Source organism: Brachyistius frenatus, unplaced genomic scaffold (assembly GCF_029030835.1).
Source record: "Brachyistius frenatus isolate BFR_SWC_R1_liver_20210118 unplaced genomic scaffold, ASM2903083v1 Contig_1, whole genome shotgun sequence".
NCBI lineage: Eukaryota > Metazoa > Chordata > Actinopteri > Embiotocidae > Brachyistius > Brachyistius frenatus.
In genome coordinates, this window is record NW_027210600.1 from 2,898,024 (window position 1) to 2,913,433 (window position 15,410).

At 44.7% G+C, this 15,410-nt stretch overlaps 1 protein-coding gene across 3 annotated transcripts; it reads right to left on the bottom strand.

The window, feature by feature from the left end:
• Nucleotides 1-160: 160 nt before the first annotated feature.
• sidt2 (SID1 transmembrane family, member 2) lies at nt 161-14,023 on the bottom strand. 3 transcript variants are annotated; one of them, XM_069699475.1, is made up of 27 exons: nt 13,247-14,023; nt 13,048-13,169; nt 11,438-11,602; nt 11,241-11,286; nt 9,957-10,058; nt 9,603-9,686; nt 9,336-9,501; nt 9,010-9,103; nt 8,287-8,342; nt 8,027-8,053; nt 6,722-6,760; nt 6,563-6,637; nt 6,376-6,438; nt 5,949-6,064; nt 5,752-5,825; nt 4,769-4,835; nt 4,594-4,667; nt 4,352-4,475; nt 3,611-3,728; nt 3,279-3,415; nt 2,944-3,052; nt 2,006-2,082; nt 1,797-1,843; nt 1,591-1,696; nt 1,280-1,390; nt 1,051-1,164; nt 161-962 (listed from the first exon to the last, which is right to left on the bottom strand). In XM_069699475.1, the coding sequence occupies exons 1-27, from the start codon at nt 13,493-13,495 to the stop codon at nt 900-902; spliced, it is 2,625 nt and encodes an 874-aa protein (XP_069555576.1). In that variant the 5' UTR covers nt 13,496-14,023; the 3' UTR covers nt 161-899. The 3 variants fall into 3 exon arrangements, with proteins under 3 accessions (XP_069555576.1, XP_069555663.1, XP_069555747.1); XM_069699562.1 differs by lacking the exon at nt 8,027-8,053; XM_069699646.1 differs by lacking the exon at nt 6,376-6,438.
• Between the last annotated feature and the right edge of the window lie 1,387 nt (nt 14,024-15,410).

The window sequence follows — 15,410 nt, forward strand, 5'->3', positions numbered from 1 at the left end:
ATGTATGTACACACATTTACTGATGACTGTTTTGTTTTCACATAGAAACTTTGTGGCTCGTTAACTTTTCTGTGAGTTTCTTCACAAACGTATCAGCTTTAAAGCTACCAGTCGTCACTACATGCAGAAAACAGTGGAGAAAAAAAAAAAAAAGTCCCCATACCTGAAAAGGAGACCTTTATTCAGTAACCGCTCAGTACAATGTTTTACATTAAAATCCTTTTATCTTACAGTACAGTGCAAAAGAATACCTTCGCAGTAATACTTGAGGGCAGTCAAGAAGTGAATACAATCATCATCAAAATTCTCCAATGAGAAGGACGGCAAGCTCAAGGATCTGACCAATCAGAGCACAGTATGTGACTAACATGATTAGAACATTGAAGGCCACTGACAGACTGGACAGGATTCATGTTTGTCGGCACGCACGCACTCACACACACACACACACCTGTACAAATGCACGCACACGCACACACATACAGTCACAGCATAAAAACAGCCTCCAAACAGGAAACATTGTTAACTCGTCAGCCAGATGTCAAGCAGACAATACAAAATAAGTTAATTTGGACAGTTTTTTTTGTTTTTTTTATCATCGTCAGCAGTACGTAAACATCGATTACAACAGTTACATCGATGATGGCAGCGAGAGGACGAAACAGTTCAGCATCGCTCGACACTTATCCAGCTCTTGATTGGCACGTTAGTGTCCGTACAGGTAGAGGGAGGAGCTTACTGCCCTTCCCTGATTGGCTGGGAGAGGCAGAAACGGCGCTCATCGACGGCCTGAGAAACAGGCGACTGGCTGTGCTGTTCGACAAACAGAGAAGACGCGAGCGGAGACGGGAGGGCGATAAGGCAGAGAGGAAGAGTTCCTCGCAGAGGATCGAAGAAATCTAGAAGACGTAGATCTTGTCTCTCTGGACTCTGTCGAGGTCATCGTCCATGGTCAGGAGGACCTACGAAGGAACAGGGTGAGTACACAGTGTCTAATTTGCAGTTCTTTAAAATGTATCTTTGTTCACGTGACTGATTTTTTTATCGTACCAGGAAGGATCCAAACATGGCGATGGAGGAGAGGAAGTGCCAGATGTCGTGGTCGTCAAAGAACGACAGCAGGATACAGTCCCTGTTGTGCTCCCGAGACTCTGCTGGAGTTTTCTGTGTCAGGTGAAGGAAACACAACCATTCAGTACACAGAAGAAGAACACTGAAAGATGTGTGTGTGTGTGTGTGTGTGTGTGTGTGTGTGTGTGTGTGTGTGTGTGTTAGCGACCTGCCAGGTGCTGAGACCCTGGAAGAAGAAGTACAGCGCAAAGCCCCACACGACAGCCGTGAAGAGAATACACACCAACGGCAGACACTTGATTCTCTCACCGCTCCGCAGCTGAACACACACAGAAGAAATTATTTTTAAAATGTGCAAGACATTTTCTAAAGTCTAAATGCCGCTCACAAGGTCTCATACACTGAAAAAACACACACACACACACACACACACACACACACACACACACACACACACACACACACACACACACACACACACACACACACACACACACACACACACACACACACACACACCTTCATAATGATGTAAAATGCAAAGTAGAGCAGCAGGTTGCAGATGGCGATGGCCAACAGGTAGGAAGCAAAGTCATTCGGTCTCTCTATGAGGCCGTAGGCAGCGCTGCAGAGAGGAGGGAGATACATATAACAAGGCGTCTCTGCTCACTGTTAGTTTATTAATGTAGCTATTAAGTACCAGAGGAAACACAGGGTTTACTTACAGAGACCAGTTAACTATGTTCCCCATCACGAGCAGAACCATACGGTCCTAAGAGACGCACGGCAGGGAGAAGAGGATTTACAGGCAGGTAATCTGGCCTCAATACATGATGCAGTCAGCTGAGTCACTGAATACATGCAGATGAATAACACAATCTTAATGTTCACCAACTAAAAGCTCTTCAACGCACAATCTCTGGTCATTACTCACAATGTACATGGGTCCACTGCACTGTCTGATGCAGTCTGTGTAGACGATGTACACCATCCTGCGCAAGACCCCGGCGTCTGTCACACAAACACACGGCCAGGAGGGACATGATGAGCGATACGAACACAGTGCAGTATGTGAGCTGGTACTTTAAAGGTACCGTATTTTATAGCTTTCCTGTGTTTTATTTCCAGTCTTGGTGTACGATCATAAAACATTTCTATATAGTTTTGCACCTCCTCTCTTAAGCTTTCTCACTGGAGCTCTGCCAGCAACAGGCTGCTTTGTATCTTTAAGGTGCATCGATCCTCTCTTCTGATTGGCTGGTTCGTTTTTAAAATGATGTTTTTTTTCGGCCTTGCAGCTGGCTGGTGCCAGATTGGATCAGTAGGAGGGGTGCTATGCTTGTGATTGGTTGGATTGTGAAAAGGGTTAGGATTCAGGTTTGGGACCAAGTGATTGACAGTGAAACAACCAATCAGAGCAGAACACCTTTTACAATCAATCTCAGCAGTGTACAGTTTGAAACATGCATTGACACTTTCCCAGTATTTATAAAGCACATGGGCCCACTTCATAATCAAAAAATAAATCTGATTTTATCCAATATGGGACCTTTAAGGGAAAAAAAAAAAAGCTCTGTTTTTCAATCCATAAGACATCACAACACAGTTAGCAACTTAAAAAGGATATTTTAAAGACCAAGTTTGAGAATTTATAGCAACAAATTTACATTTCTGAACTAGTTACACACAATAATCTTAACATCGTAGACTGCGTTAGTTGCAATGAAGCACAACACTCTAAAATGACCTCATTCCCGTGCATCAGCCGGCATATTAACCTGTGAAGCCTGTGAAACCGCAGCTGATTTACATGAATCACAGCTAACTGTAAATTCTTCAAACTGCAGCCCGTTTTGTTTCTTGTGATCTTACCGAGCCTCCACCGGCCCATGTAGTAGAGCTGTGTGCTGAGGAGGAGCGTGGCCAGGATGTGGATCACTGAGAAAACGATCCAGAAGACCGTGTTTCCCCTCCCGAACACCTGAAAAACAGACAACACGGTGTGAAAGGTGACTTTTGCTGAATAAGCCAGGTCTTGCCTGCAGAGAGTGTGTGTGTGTGTGTGTGTGTGTGTGTGTGTGTGTGTGTGTGTGTGTGTGTGTGTGTGTGTGTGTGTGTGTGTGTGTGGTGTGTGTGTGTGTGTGTGTGTGTGTGTGTGTGTGTGTGTGTGTGTGTGTGCGTGTGTGTGCGTGTGCGTGTGCGCGTACCACTCCCAGCACGGAGAAGAAGATGACAGCAGCCAGACAGGCGTAGGCAGTGTAAGCACTGGCGTTGATGTCAGGGTGTCTCTTCTGATAGAGCTTCAACATACACAGCCCAGCAATCATGTACATGAAGGAGGTGTCTGCACCGGAGGGAGGCAACATTACGACTCACGGATGGAAGGGCAGAGGTCAGATTTACTGTCTTTATAGTTACTGCACTTTTCCAGCTTCAACGTTTTAAACTCTGTCGTACTAAAAATTGTTCCGCATCGTCTCACGATAACAAACAAAAGCTGCGTAATGGATCCAAATAGCAGGAATGTAATCGGTCTTACCAAACTGGAAGTTAGTGTAGTTGGGACAGACGTGGTAGCAGGCACTGAGCAAGCCCTCCATCATCAGAGCTGTTCCCATGGCATAAAACAGACCAAAGTGCTTTGGGATACCGCACTCCTGAAGGAGAAAGGGGGAGGAGGGGGGTCACAGTGGGTGACAGTGTGTCACAGTGTGTCAATGCTCTGATTATCAAAGTTGTTGACACGGCTTCTATTATGAGCTCTGCTGTAGTTTACCCTGTCGTTACTGTTGCAGCTTTAAAACGGAGGATAAATGGTGGATAAAAAGTAGAAATGTTAAATCAAAGGTGTCACATGACTCGTTTCATTATTCAAATTTGGAAAGTCTACAAGAGCTGCATGATTGAATTATTTGATCTCCATTTAGATTAAATTCGGGATGAACTGGACGTTTGTTGGGTCGCATGATTAATCGTATTAAAATCACGACCTCTGTGGGACCTTATTTCTAAATGACATGGATTCCTCTGCATGTTTATTTGGGGCATCAGCTGCATCAAAACAAGCGCTCCTGCTCTCTCAACCAATAACAACGTCGAATTACAGCAAGTGCTTCAGAGCAGCACGTAGCGTCCTTCTCCAGTTCCCTCTTATTTTACACTGAACAACAATAACGAACACTAACGTACTATTTTCCATGACAACATATAGAGGTTGGCAGCGATCCTGTTGAATTGTGAGTTCTTCCTGTGGTGCTGTACATCTGTTAGTGTGCCTCACCAGCGCGTTGAGGTCGTTGCGGACCAGGGCTCGATTGTGGACGATGTCTCTCTTGAGGATGATGAGGAGGAAGAGGAGTCCCAGCAGCACGTAACCAAGGTTACTGAGGATGTTGTTGAATGCACTGTGTAGGACAGCGTTTACAGGTCAGTCCTCGCACACTTTCCCTCGGGCGCGTGCAGTTATGCTGTTGTAACATTACAGACAGTACATGTACGCTCAAACACGTGCTGACTACGCACCTCAGATCTCCGAGGGGGTGCGCACACAGGAAGTTGTAGTAGCAGATGTCTTGATTTCCTGTAACGTTGACAACCTGAAGAAAAGAGATTCAGATGTCACATCTTCATTTTCAACACAAGCAATTTAGGTGTAAACACACTTTGTCAAATCACTGTTTATTTCTCATCGGTGTACCGTCTGATAGGTGATGACCAGCTGGATGACCGGCAGAGCGTAGAACACAGCAATAGTAGAAATGTTCCTGGAGAGAGGACAAAACTTTTACATTAATGCTGTTGTTGTTGTTTTTTAACGCACATTTCACATTATATTTCACGAGATTGAATCAAAAAGTGCGAAGACGGAGCGCAGCGAGGTGACGTGACGTGCACGGGGGCAGAGAGGAGCTATAACCTTCAAGTGACGTTGCTCGATTCACATCGGCACCAGAGTTACGCGTTGTTGTTTTTTCGGGAGCGCTGGTATGTGTGCATTTGTGATCTGAACATAGACCTGAAACTCGAGCAGCGAGCAAACATCCGATTTTGAGGGAACAGAAAGAAGTCGCAGGGAGCCGAACCTGGTGAGTAGCGGTGGTGTGGAGCTACAATTGTGTTGTTGCGGGTGAGAAACCTGATTGTTTTCAACGCGCTGTGAGCAGACGCACTATTATATCGGGAGAACTGGAGTGCCATCGCGCCAAAGTTGAGGTTGTTGGGACTGAACGTTTCCCCCAACAACGTCACAGTAGAACTCGGTTTTGAAAGTCCGACCCCGAGGGAGAAATTCACAGCGCAAACTCGGCAAATTCAGTCTTGAACAGTGACGTTGAACACACTTCATCCAGCTCATTTCTACATTGTCGCAGGCTTTCTGAAGCATTACAAAGGTCTTTGTTGCTGATTTTCTGAGTTTGACACTAAATGTAACACGTGCTTTCTGCTCATATCCAAAGAAAAAATTACAAAAACACATGAAATACAGGTGTTGATGTTGATCAAGCACAAAACAACAAGAACAGTCTCTGAACTTTTTCATTGCACCTCATTTGACATCATGGCTGTCGACAAGGCTGATTAACTATGTTGTTTTTTATTTTTATTTAATCTATTTAACTAAGAAATCACTGTCTCTCTTTGACGGGTGTCAGTCAGTCCTGATCGGACCAGCGTCCTCACCAGAAGTAGATTTGGTATTTCTTGCTGAGGATCCTCTTGTCTTTGCGGGACAGATCAGACACGCACAGAAATTTCTGTAATGAGACGAAGACATAATCATTGATGGGCATCAGAGGAAAAGGACCAACATTTGAAAAGCTGACTTTCACTTTAGAAATAATGAATGGTGAGCACGGAGTGAGACGGACGAGGCGTACCTTGGTGCGGACAATGTTTTTGTCTGAGTTGATGTCGTCCAGCGTGTCGTAGTCGTCCTCCTCCACGGAGCTCAGAGACTCGTGCCTGCTTCGTCCAACGCTTTCCAACGATCGCTCTGAGGGGGGAGGAGATGGAGCGGAGAGGCTTTTAGCTGATTGGAGAGAGAATGTCAGCAATTGGACGGACGACTAGATTTAAGCGAAACAATGCAAATGCATTCAAAGCTGTCACACCTTTTAGAGCCGATTTGCAATTTAAAAAAAAAAATATTAAAAGGAAATTACAAATAATTATTGGCTTTTTTTTCCTGCTCAGATGAGAAATCTGGTCGCATTCGTTTTCATTGATGTTTGATTAACGAGGCCCTGATTGGTTTTGTGCAAATCTGGTGGAACCGATTCAGCCAATTGTGTGGCAGAGTGTCACCGATGCGGAGGGCTATGTGGTGAAGGTGATTGAGGAATGGTCGACGTTTGAAAGGCTCGTGTCCTAATGAACAGAGAAAACACACAGGACAGCAGTGAGGGGACCGGAGGTGCTGGCGGGGAAGCCAGGCTGTAGAGAAATACTGCAGAGCGACAGTGATGTGCCGCAGACCGCGTGAGTGTCATACCCAGGTATCCGTAGTTGTCGGTTGACGTGGCGCTGTCAGTGATGGCCTCTGAACTCAGCGTGCTGGCGTTGTCAGCTGGGGAGGAGAACAAATTCTCAGTTCAGTTCATCTCAACTCAAACAAAGACGTTAACAAAACTAAAAACTGTCCAAAACTCACCAAAGGAGCCGTATTCATACGGCGAGGCTGGAGTCTTCCCTGTGGACACGAGTGCATATATTTATAAATCCCAAATGTTAACACATTTCACAAACAAGCACCACTATCTTAAAGCCCAGTTCAGACCAAAGATTCAAGACGAAAATACACCGTTTTAGAAGGTTGCAGGAAATCTTGCAGCAGTGTGAACTGGCTTCTCAGCTCGACTCGAGCCAGCTGATGGAGTCGCCTGTAAGTGGGTGTTTTAAGAATGTAGGACACAATAGTTGGTGATTTTTTGTTTGTTTTTGGCTTATAGAGGAGGCACAAATGTATCCAAATGACAGAACTGCTCTGGAAAAAGACAGGAGAAACTGAAAAAAAGAGGGAAGATCCCCTGTATCACATTCACAGCAGTAATGTGGATGAAGCACCCGTCGGCGGCTCCAGATTTACGGTTTCATCACAACTAAAGATGGAACCGTAATAAGAAACTCTCTATCCCAATCCTCATTCATGTTATAAGTCACCACAAATTATATCCAGCTACGAAAAAGCCTGAAAAGCCATCAGTTAAAACGGTAGTAGAAAGCCGTTGCCATGGAGATGTTGCACCGTCTGGTTGCTTTGGTCTAAACTGGCAGGTTACAGGACGTTGCAGACAGTCAGATTGCGAGTAGTTTAAAGTCATCTAGTCGCGAATCCTTGGTCGAAACAATGAGCACTACAACACCACTTGTTAGTGAACTGTTAGTCTGTAAACACAGACAGGAGAGGGAGGCATCAACACATGCAGGGATCCAGGCAGAAAAGTGGAGCCTAAAAAAAAACAACACTTAGCTGAGGGCTGAGAAATAGTGAAGGCATGCTGCTATGAAAGTAACTGTCTCAAAACTGAAAGTGTCTTTTGGTTTAAAGTCAAATCCTGTCAGCAAACAGTGCAGGGAAGAGACACAGATGCACAGAGAGGCAGTCTTAAGCTGGAGAAGCACCTCGGCACACGTTTCACATTTATCTCAATCACTGCCTCCACGTTCGTGTTGGTCTCGTGTTGTTAGCACTGCTGACGATATCATAATCTGCTTACGTGTTTCTTTAGCCAGCCAAGGCGGGTGTATATCTGTACCTCTGTATCTCTGTGAAGCCATAAAAGCACTATGACAAAGCACTGGAGCTAATTACATCTTATCTTGCTGTCTGTGAATGCTGTCCATGTGGCGAGGGGGGTAAAGTGTGCGAGCTAATGCATGCAGAGCATCTGCAGACAAGCAACACAGTGTGAGAGAGGGCAGCGAGTGCACGGGAGGAGGAACTGTGTCGTTATACCATCTCCGTTCTTTCCAAGCAGAGAGGCTGAACCACACAAAGGCATGAGGGAGAGAGTGAAAGACACATTCAGTACACACAGGCGTTAAGTTCACCGTCTTTCATACTGCGAGTTAAGTGTACTTTAACATCTCGTATATGTTGGCATTTATCTAACACAACATGTCTGATCGTTTGTTTTGTTTTGAAAACGGTGCGGCCCGCGCACCCGCCACCGAGCCCCGATTGGGCCGGTCCGTCCGAGCTGGTTGCTGGGTTACCTGTCTCAGCAGGCGACATGTCTGCAGGATTCTCAAACTCCTCTCTCTTCTTCATTCTGCAGGAACACAAGAGGAAAAGATAGAAACATCATTTGTATTCAGCATAGCGTCGCTGCTGCAGTGCAGCGGTTTGACTCTCCGCTCTTCTGGCAGAGATTCAACCTCCTGCGTTGAACTGGGACTATTAAATTACACTTTGAACAGTGTGGGATCACTGTTAAGACTTTCCAAATCCATAAATACAAATATGTCAGCAGGGAGAGAAGCCTGTGTAGATGTAGTGCAGGACTATTCTTCTCTAAGAGCAAGTTAGCCGGGTAGAAAATCACTTCGACGGAGACATTTTGAAGCTTGTTGTTAGCTTAGCTGATGTAATGTGAGTTTTATTGTGTTCCACAACTAACTAATGTCGCCCACAGGTTTCCTGACGACTGGTATTAAAGCTCAGTTCCGGTTGTTTCTGACCCGTCACCATCTTGGCAGTGCCTGACTCGAATTAACTGGCTAATCCAAAAACGGGCTGAGAGGTGGTGCGTGGGTGGAGCTGAGGCTCAGAGCCGCTGTTTGACATAACTCTAGGTCATTATTACGTTACTGGACATCGTTTATTACTCTTACGTCCATATATGTCAACGGTTCAGGACGTTACGCGAATGAACCCGACGTAGAGGATGAACGAGCTAACTGATGTTTTGGATGCGGAGACCAAATTGAAAATCTTACCGCTTGTTTTCCAGACAAGCAACCAGCAAGGTCAGCAGGTAGAAAGAGAGGAAGATACCCAGACAGAAGAGCATGCCCATCACGTACACTTCAGCTGTGGACAAAGACATTTACTATGAGCCAAAATACAGCAAATAACACCTGCAGCTTCCATCTGAAAGAGACCGTATGACGCAACAGTTTATATCCTGTCAACATGAGCTAGTTCAACAGGCAAACACAACACAATCAGACATTTTCAACGGCATTTCTATACGTTTCTTTCGGCAGCAGCTGTATGGTGTCCAACAAACCTATACGTGTAATACTGTACATATGTGACTCACAGTTGATGGCGGGAGTGACTATCACATTGACGACCTTGCTGCGATTGCCAGCATTAATCAGCTCATCGGGCCGCAGAGGGTAGAAGCGCAGCGGACCGCCGCACGCCTCGTCCTCGGTTTTCACCACGACCACCACGTAGAAACTGTTGCTCGGAAAATCTTTTCTCTGGATGACGCAAAGAGAACACAATAAGATATGATACGACTCCGTGTGGTGAGGCTTTGTTTAATAACTACGTACACGTCCGTGTGTGTGTGTGGAACTACCTGCACGGTGATGGCGCCTTTTTTTGTCATAGTCTGGTACATCCCAATGAAGGCCACATTGTTGTCAAGGTCATAGACGGGGCACTGAATAGAAAGACAGAAAATAAAATGAGAAACGTGAAACATTAACAGCTTAAACAATAAAATTGACAGTTCCTGCATTGCAAGGAATCCGTTACAGTGACCTGTGTGGTGCCCTCATGTGGCCCAAGACTGCTAGTGCCTGCTGACCACACGGCCGGGGGCGGGGGCGGGGGCGCCACTTCAGGACAGCAGCAGTCTGGTGTGAGGGGACGGGGAGTAAAGCTGCATTTGCGTTCTGTCTGAAAAGAGAGAACCTGGCCCTAACTGTACCTGGATGTCCTGGATGGACATGACCGAGCAGGGGAAGGTCATGTCCGAGTTGACCTTGACGATCACAGTGTCCACCCCGTCCGGAAAGACATACTGGAAGTACTGAGAGAAAGAGGAGGAGGCCAGTCAGGATGCAGGATATTTAGAGCAGATGTGGATTAGAACACACTTTGGTTTGTCCACCTCAGGACCGAGTTATACCCGCTGAAAACCTGATCAATTGTGATTTATTAACAGGTTCAGACACAATTGATTTTATGCTTGCTGTCTTTCATCGCTGTCTCGTACATCCTCACATCAGAACAACAGGGTGACAACCAGAACTAATGGATGACGAGGATTAACTGACAGGTGCTACAAACAGAACACACAAGCTGACTTTAATTCGTGATGTCCTGAGTCGATTTAAGATCGATAAGTATTAAGAAGATAAGTATCAGGGCTGATCAAGGCTTAATTAACTGACTGGTATCAGCTTTGCTTTGTCTATCCTTTGTTTTATGTCAACTGTTGCACAGGTGTCATAAATGGAGAGCACACTTTGTGTCAGGATGCAGAAGTGTACTCTGACATGTGGCATATGTGCAGCCACAATGTGGTAATATTTTAAAATCAAAAATAGCACAGCAGCTACTTGTAATGTCTGCAATGCAGCATTCTGCAGGATGGTTGTAACAGAGCTGCGCTCAATACTACTAATTTGATACAACACCTTAAAAATAAACACTGAACCAAAGGGAGTTCACAGCTAACTGTGATACAGTCTTAATGTGATTTTCATTTGATGTGAATGTAACAACACTGTTGCACCAAGATAAAAAATTTTTTTTAAAAATTCATGTTTGTTCACTTTGTTATTTTGTAAAAAAATATATATAAAATAAATAAATTAGGAAACAGCGTGGATTCAGCCATTTTCTTTTCTTAATGCACTGTGGATTGAATTTAATAATTTGAATGAACTTGAAGGGAACACAATGCAGCAGTATTATGGAGGAAAATACAAGTATTAGATCAGGACTCAATATTAAAAGACTCATATTGGGGAAAAGGACTTCCCTAGTTCTTGCATGCTGGAAAGCAGAACTTGCAGGAAGAAAAAAGAGTCTTGCTAAAACCTTAATGATGGTGTAAAACCAGATATTCTCTCCATTCATACCATCCTCGTTTCACATGTGTTCCTTCCTCAACTTCTGCTGTGGACTTTCCTCTCTTTAAACACCCTTGTTGTACAGCAGCACTGACTGTCATACACACACAGAGCTGCGGTATCCGGCTGATTACCTGAGGTTGGGACGGCGATGCGGTGAAACTGAACTTCTTGTCTGTCCTGAAATCAAAGTCAAACATAACATGTCAGGGATACCAGAGAATCACTGTTTGATGACTATAAAAACCAGCGGGATGTCAAGTGCATTAAGCCGAGAATACAGGCGGCGATTGTAGAGTGTGTTTGTGTTATTACGTCAGCAGTCACTCACTGGAGGGTGAAACTTTCTACTCGGCTGACTCTGAGCTGGTAGTTTGTACTCTGACTAGACAGGGTGGACACGTCAATGAAGAAGTACTGAGTCTCGCAGGCGACCCGGGTTGGAGGTTGGCACAGTGTCCGGCCCACATGATTGTAAGGGTACTTCCTCTGGTAGCTGCAGAGAAAGATACAGAGAGAGATGACAAAGAGCGAACAAGAGAGCTCAAGTTTCAAAAATAAATTATACACAATTATGTAACCAGAGATCTTTTCTGTTGTGGAGCATGAGTAGACACTTTGAATGAGGTAAAGGGTAATTATGGGAAGACAGAAATCAAAGAACAAGTCAGATTTCTCAGAAGAAAAGAGGGATTTTTTTTTTTTCTCCACTTCAGAGAGTCGGCTGAAAGCAGACAGCCACAGGAGTCGACTTTAACAACAACATGTGAAGGAAGCTACATGAAATTGAAGTAACGTTACTGTGGCCATTGAACGACAGCTCATTTTCAGTAAATGTGGGTTCATCAGATCACGGTTCCACCTCAGAGGAGGAAGTGAAAGTCCAAAGTTCACTGGTGATTAGCTGAAACAGGCGTGGCCACGGGACCAAGGCAAAGCGATTCTAATCTTACGCAACCTCTGGAGTGTGGGAGACACGGATCACATCCCAGATGGGCTGTTGGCCAATGGTTAATAAACCTCCCAACTTGTTATGAAATAACCGGATTAGTCCTCTTAGAAAAGTTGCGTGTCCCGTAACCACCAGGTTACAACGCCGAGCATGCTCAGGGAAGAGGACTTTGCAGTTTCCTCCCCACAAAGTATATCATCTGACTTTGATGCTGGTAACAAGAAATAACAACCGCAATTGCTCAGCTGTCCAAAACTGACTCATATCTTCTCTCCACCACAGCCACATAATTCCAGCTTGCATTAGCAGAGCTGAAGTCATCGTTGTTTACCATGTAGTTTAACAGCCTGACACTCCCTGAGAGGAACCTTGGATGCTCTCTGTGTGTACAGTCTGTGTTTGTGCTGCTCGGTACAAGGACACTCATAATGGCCTCGTATAGAAACGGAGTTGGACAGATATTGGTCTACTGGGTGTTGTGGAGACTTACCTTCAAGTTCCCTTACAATCGATTTGGTCAGACATAGCATAGAGCTAAATCCGTATTTACAGCTGTTGTGTTTCTTTATTAATTCTCTTCTGTCGAGTGAGCAGCTCAAGTTCCATCTGAAGTCCAGCGTTTGAATGTGTTTTGGCACAATTAGAAACCAAACCAGAGAGCATTAATCACTAGTTTGCCATTTAAAGTATGTGACTTACAAACTGACATGTTCCTGGAAACACAGGCAGTAAAACACAGTGTACGGCGCCAATTTCACCACAACGTTTGGAATAATATTCACCGATAGGATTTAGGCAGTTAGGAGCTGGTGATCGGCCTCAGAGTGGATTTGCAGCACAAATGGGGAAGCTGAGTATGTGAGAAGGTAACAAGGCGGGTTTAAAGGAGAGAGGGACCGAAACACAGAGAGTTTCTCTGGAGTTGATTCTGATTAGAGGAGATAAGATCATGCTCACGGTGTATGTATGTAAAAAGAATATCTACTCACAGGCCTCTCAGTATGAGTGGGACTTGAAAAGAAAGCACGGCTTGCTTCTGTCGCACCACAAACAGGATAGGACTCTCCAAACCCTGTGACAGCACATCCACAGTCACACGCACTCCCTCCGTCTGGAAGTCAAACACAGGAACGAGATCAACACCACAAAGTGAAAACACGTCCACAAGCCGCAGGGAGGCAAACTCACCTTGTTCCTGGAGACCGTGTGATTGAAAGCATAAATGGTCTGATTCCCGCTTGTAACCGTGTCGTTGTAGGTGACATCAAACTCTGCATCTTTCTGAAACACGTTTTTGGTCTCCCCCACCGCCCCGCCGCTGCAGGCTAACTGGGTCACCCAGAACCAGAACAGGGCTGCCGACCCGGCTCGGGTCCATCCGGCAGCAGGTCCGCAGCTGTTTTTATGTCGAGATTTCCAGCAACTCCTCCGCACCATTTTGGCCGACACCGTCTTCTCCGACGGGGACTGATATCTACCGTGATTGTAAGAAAAACCTCAACCCCATTAAAGCACGACGACGAGGATCCGTCTGGTTTCAACTTCCACCGTGAAGACGCAACAACAGGAGCTGGACTCGACGAGCTGCAGACACAGCGAGGTGTTCACATGTGTTCACGCAGACTCGTTGTTAGTCCCAGACAACAAATAACACAAGTTTAACACAACAAAAGGACAACTCGGTCTCTTCATCCGGCAGGCTAGCTGTGCTCACATTAGCACGTCTGATGAGGACGCAGCTCCATGTTCTCAGATCGGATTTCGGCTTCGCTGACGTTGTCTAAAATAAAACCGCAAGAAGTGTCTTCTTCTTTTTTTTCTTCTTTTCTTTTCTTTGTTTTAAATTCGGTCCAGCCTCAAAAAGTTGTCAGGGCCTGTATCCGCGGTGCCGCCGCATCGTGCAACGACTTCTGTCATCCGCAGGGTGAAGAGACTCAGCGTGTTTACAGGAGCGCCCTCCACTCAGCGAGTAAACAAACCGGCGTGACGTCATGACGTCGTGACGTCACGCCCGGGCCCTCCCCACCACTCAAATGATCTTTTAATATTTATTTATTTTAACTCTGTCTTCCTCTTTTTTTTATTATTATTATTATTATTATTATTATTATTATTTTTTAATTACAATTTAAGTACCCCTAACAGATATGTTTGCCTCTGTATTGCTGAGATTTGCAGTATTGTTAAAAAAAATAAAAATAAAATAAATCTAGGTTAGGTTAGGTAGTTACTTTATTAATCCCCGAGGGGACATTTTTTTCGCTACAGCAGCATACAGAAGCAATAAGATCATAATAGAAAAGCAATAAAATAGCAGTAAAATAGCAGTAAAAAATATAAAATATAAAATATAAAATGCACAGTATATACAGTAAAGTATATATCTATATATATATTATATACAAACAACCAAGAAACACAGACAACAGTGTTATTGTTATGTGATGTATTTTGCCAGAGGTGAGTTATTGTAAAGTCTTATTGCGGTCGGCAGGAATGATCTCCTGTATCAGGAACGATCTCCTGTATCAGGAATGACCTCCTGTATCTGGAATGATCTCCTGTATCTGGAATGATCTCCTGTATCTGGAATGATCTCCTGTATCTGGAATGATCTCCTGTATCAGGAATGATCTCCTGTATCAGGAATGATCTCCTGTATCAGGAATGATCTCCTGTATCAGGAGTGATCTCCTGTATCAGGAACGATCTCCTGTATCAGGAACGATCTCCTGTATCTGGAATGATCTCCTGTATCTGGAATGATCTCCTGTATCTGGAATGATCTCCTGTATCAGGAATGATCTCCTGTATCTGGAATGATCTCCTGTATCAGGAATGATCTCCTGTATCTGGAACGATCTCCTGTATCAGGAATGATCTCCTGTATCAGGAATGATCTCCTGTATCAGGAACGATCTCCTGTATCAGGAATGATCTCCTGTATCAGGAATGATCTCCTGTATCTGGAATGATCTCCTGTATCAGGAATGATCTCCTGTATCAGGAATGATCTCCTGTATCAGGAATGATCTCCTGTATCTGGAATGATCTCCTGTATCAGGAATGATCTCCTGTATCTGGAATGATCTCCTGTATCTGGAATGATCTCCTGTATCAGGAATGATCTCCTGTATCTGGAATGATCTCCTGTATCTGGAACGATCTCCTGTATCAGGAATGATCTCCTGTATCAGGAACGATCTCCTGTATCAGGAATGATCTCCTGTATCAGGAATGATCTCCTGTATCAGGAATGATCTCCTGTATCTGGAATGATCTCCTGTATCTGGAATGATCTCCTGTATCAGGAATGATCTCCTGTATCAGGAATGATCTCCTGTATCTGGAA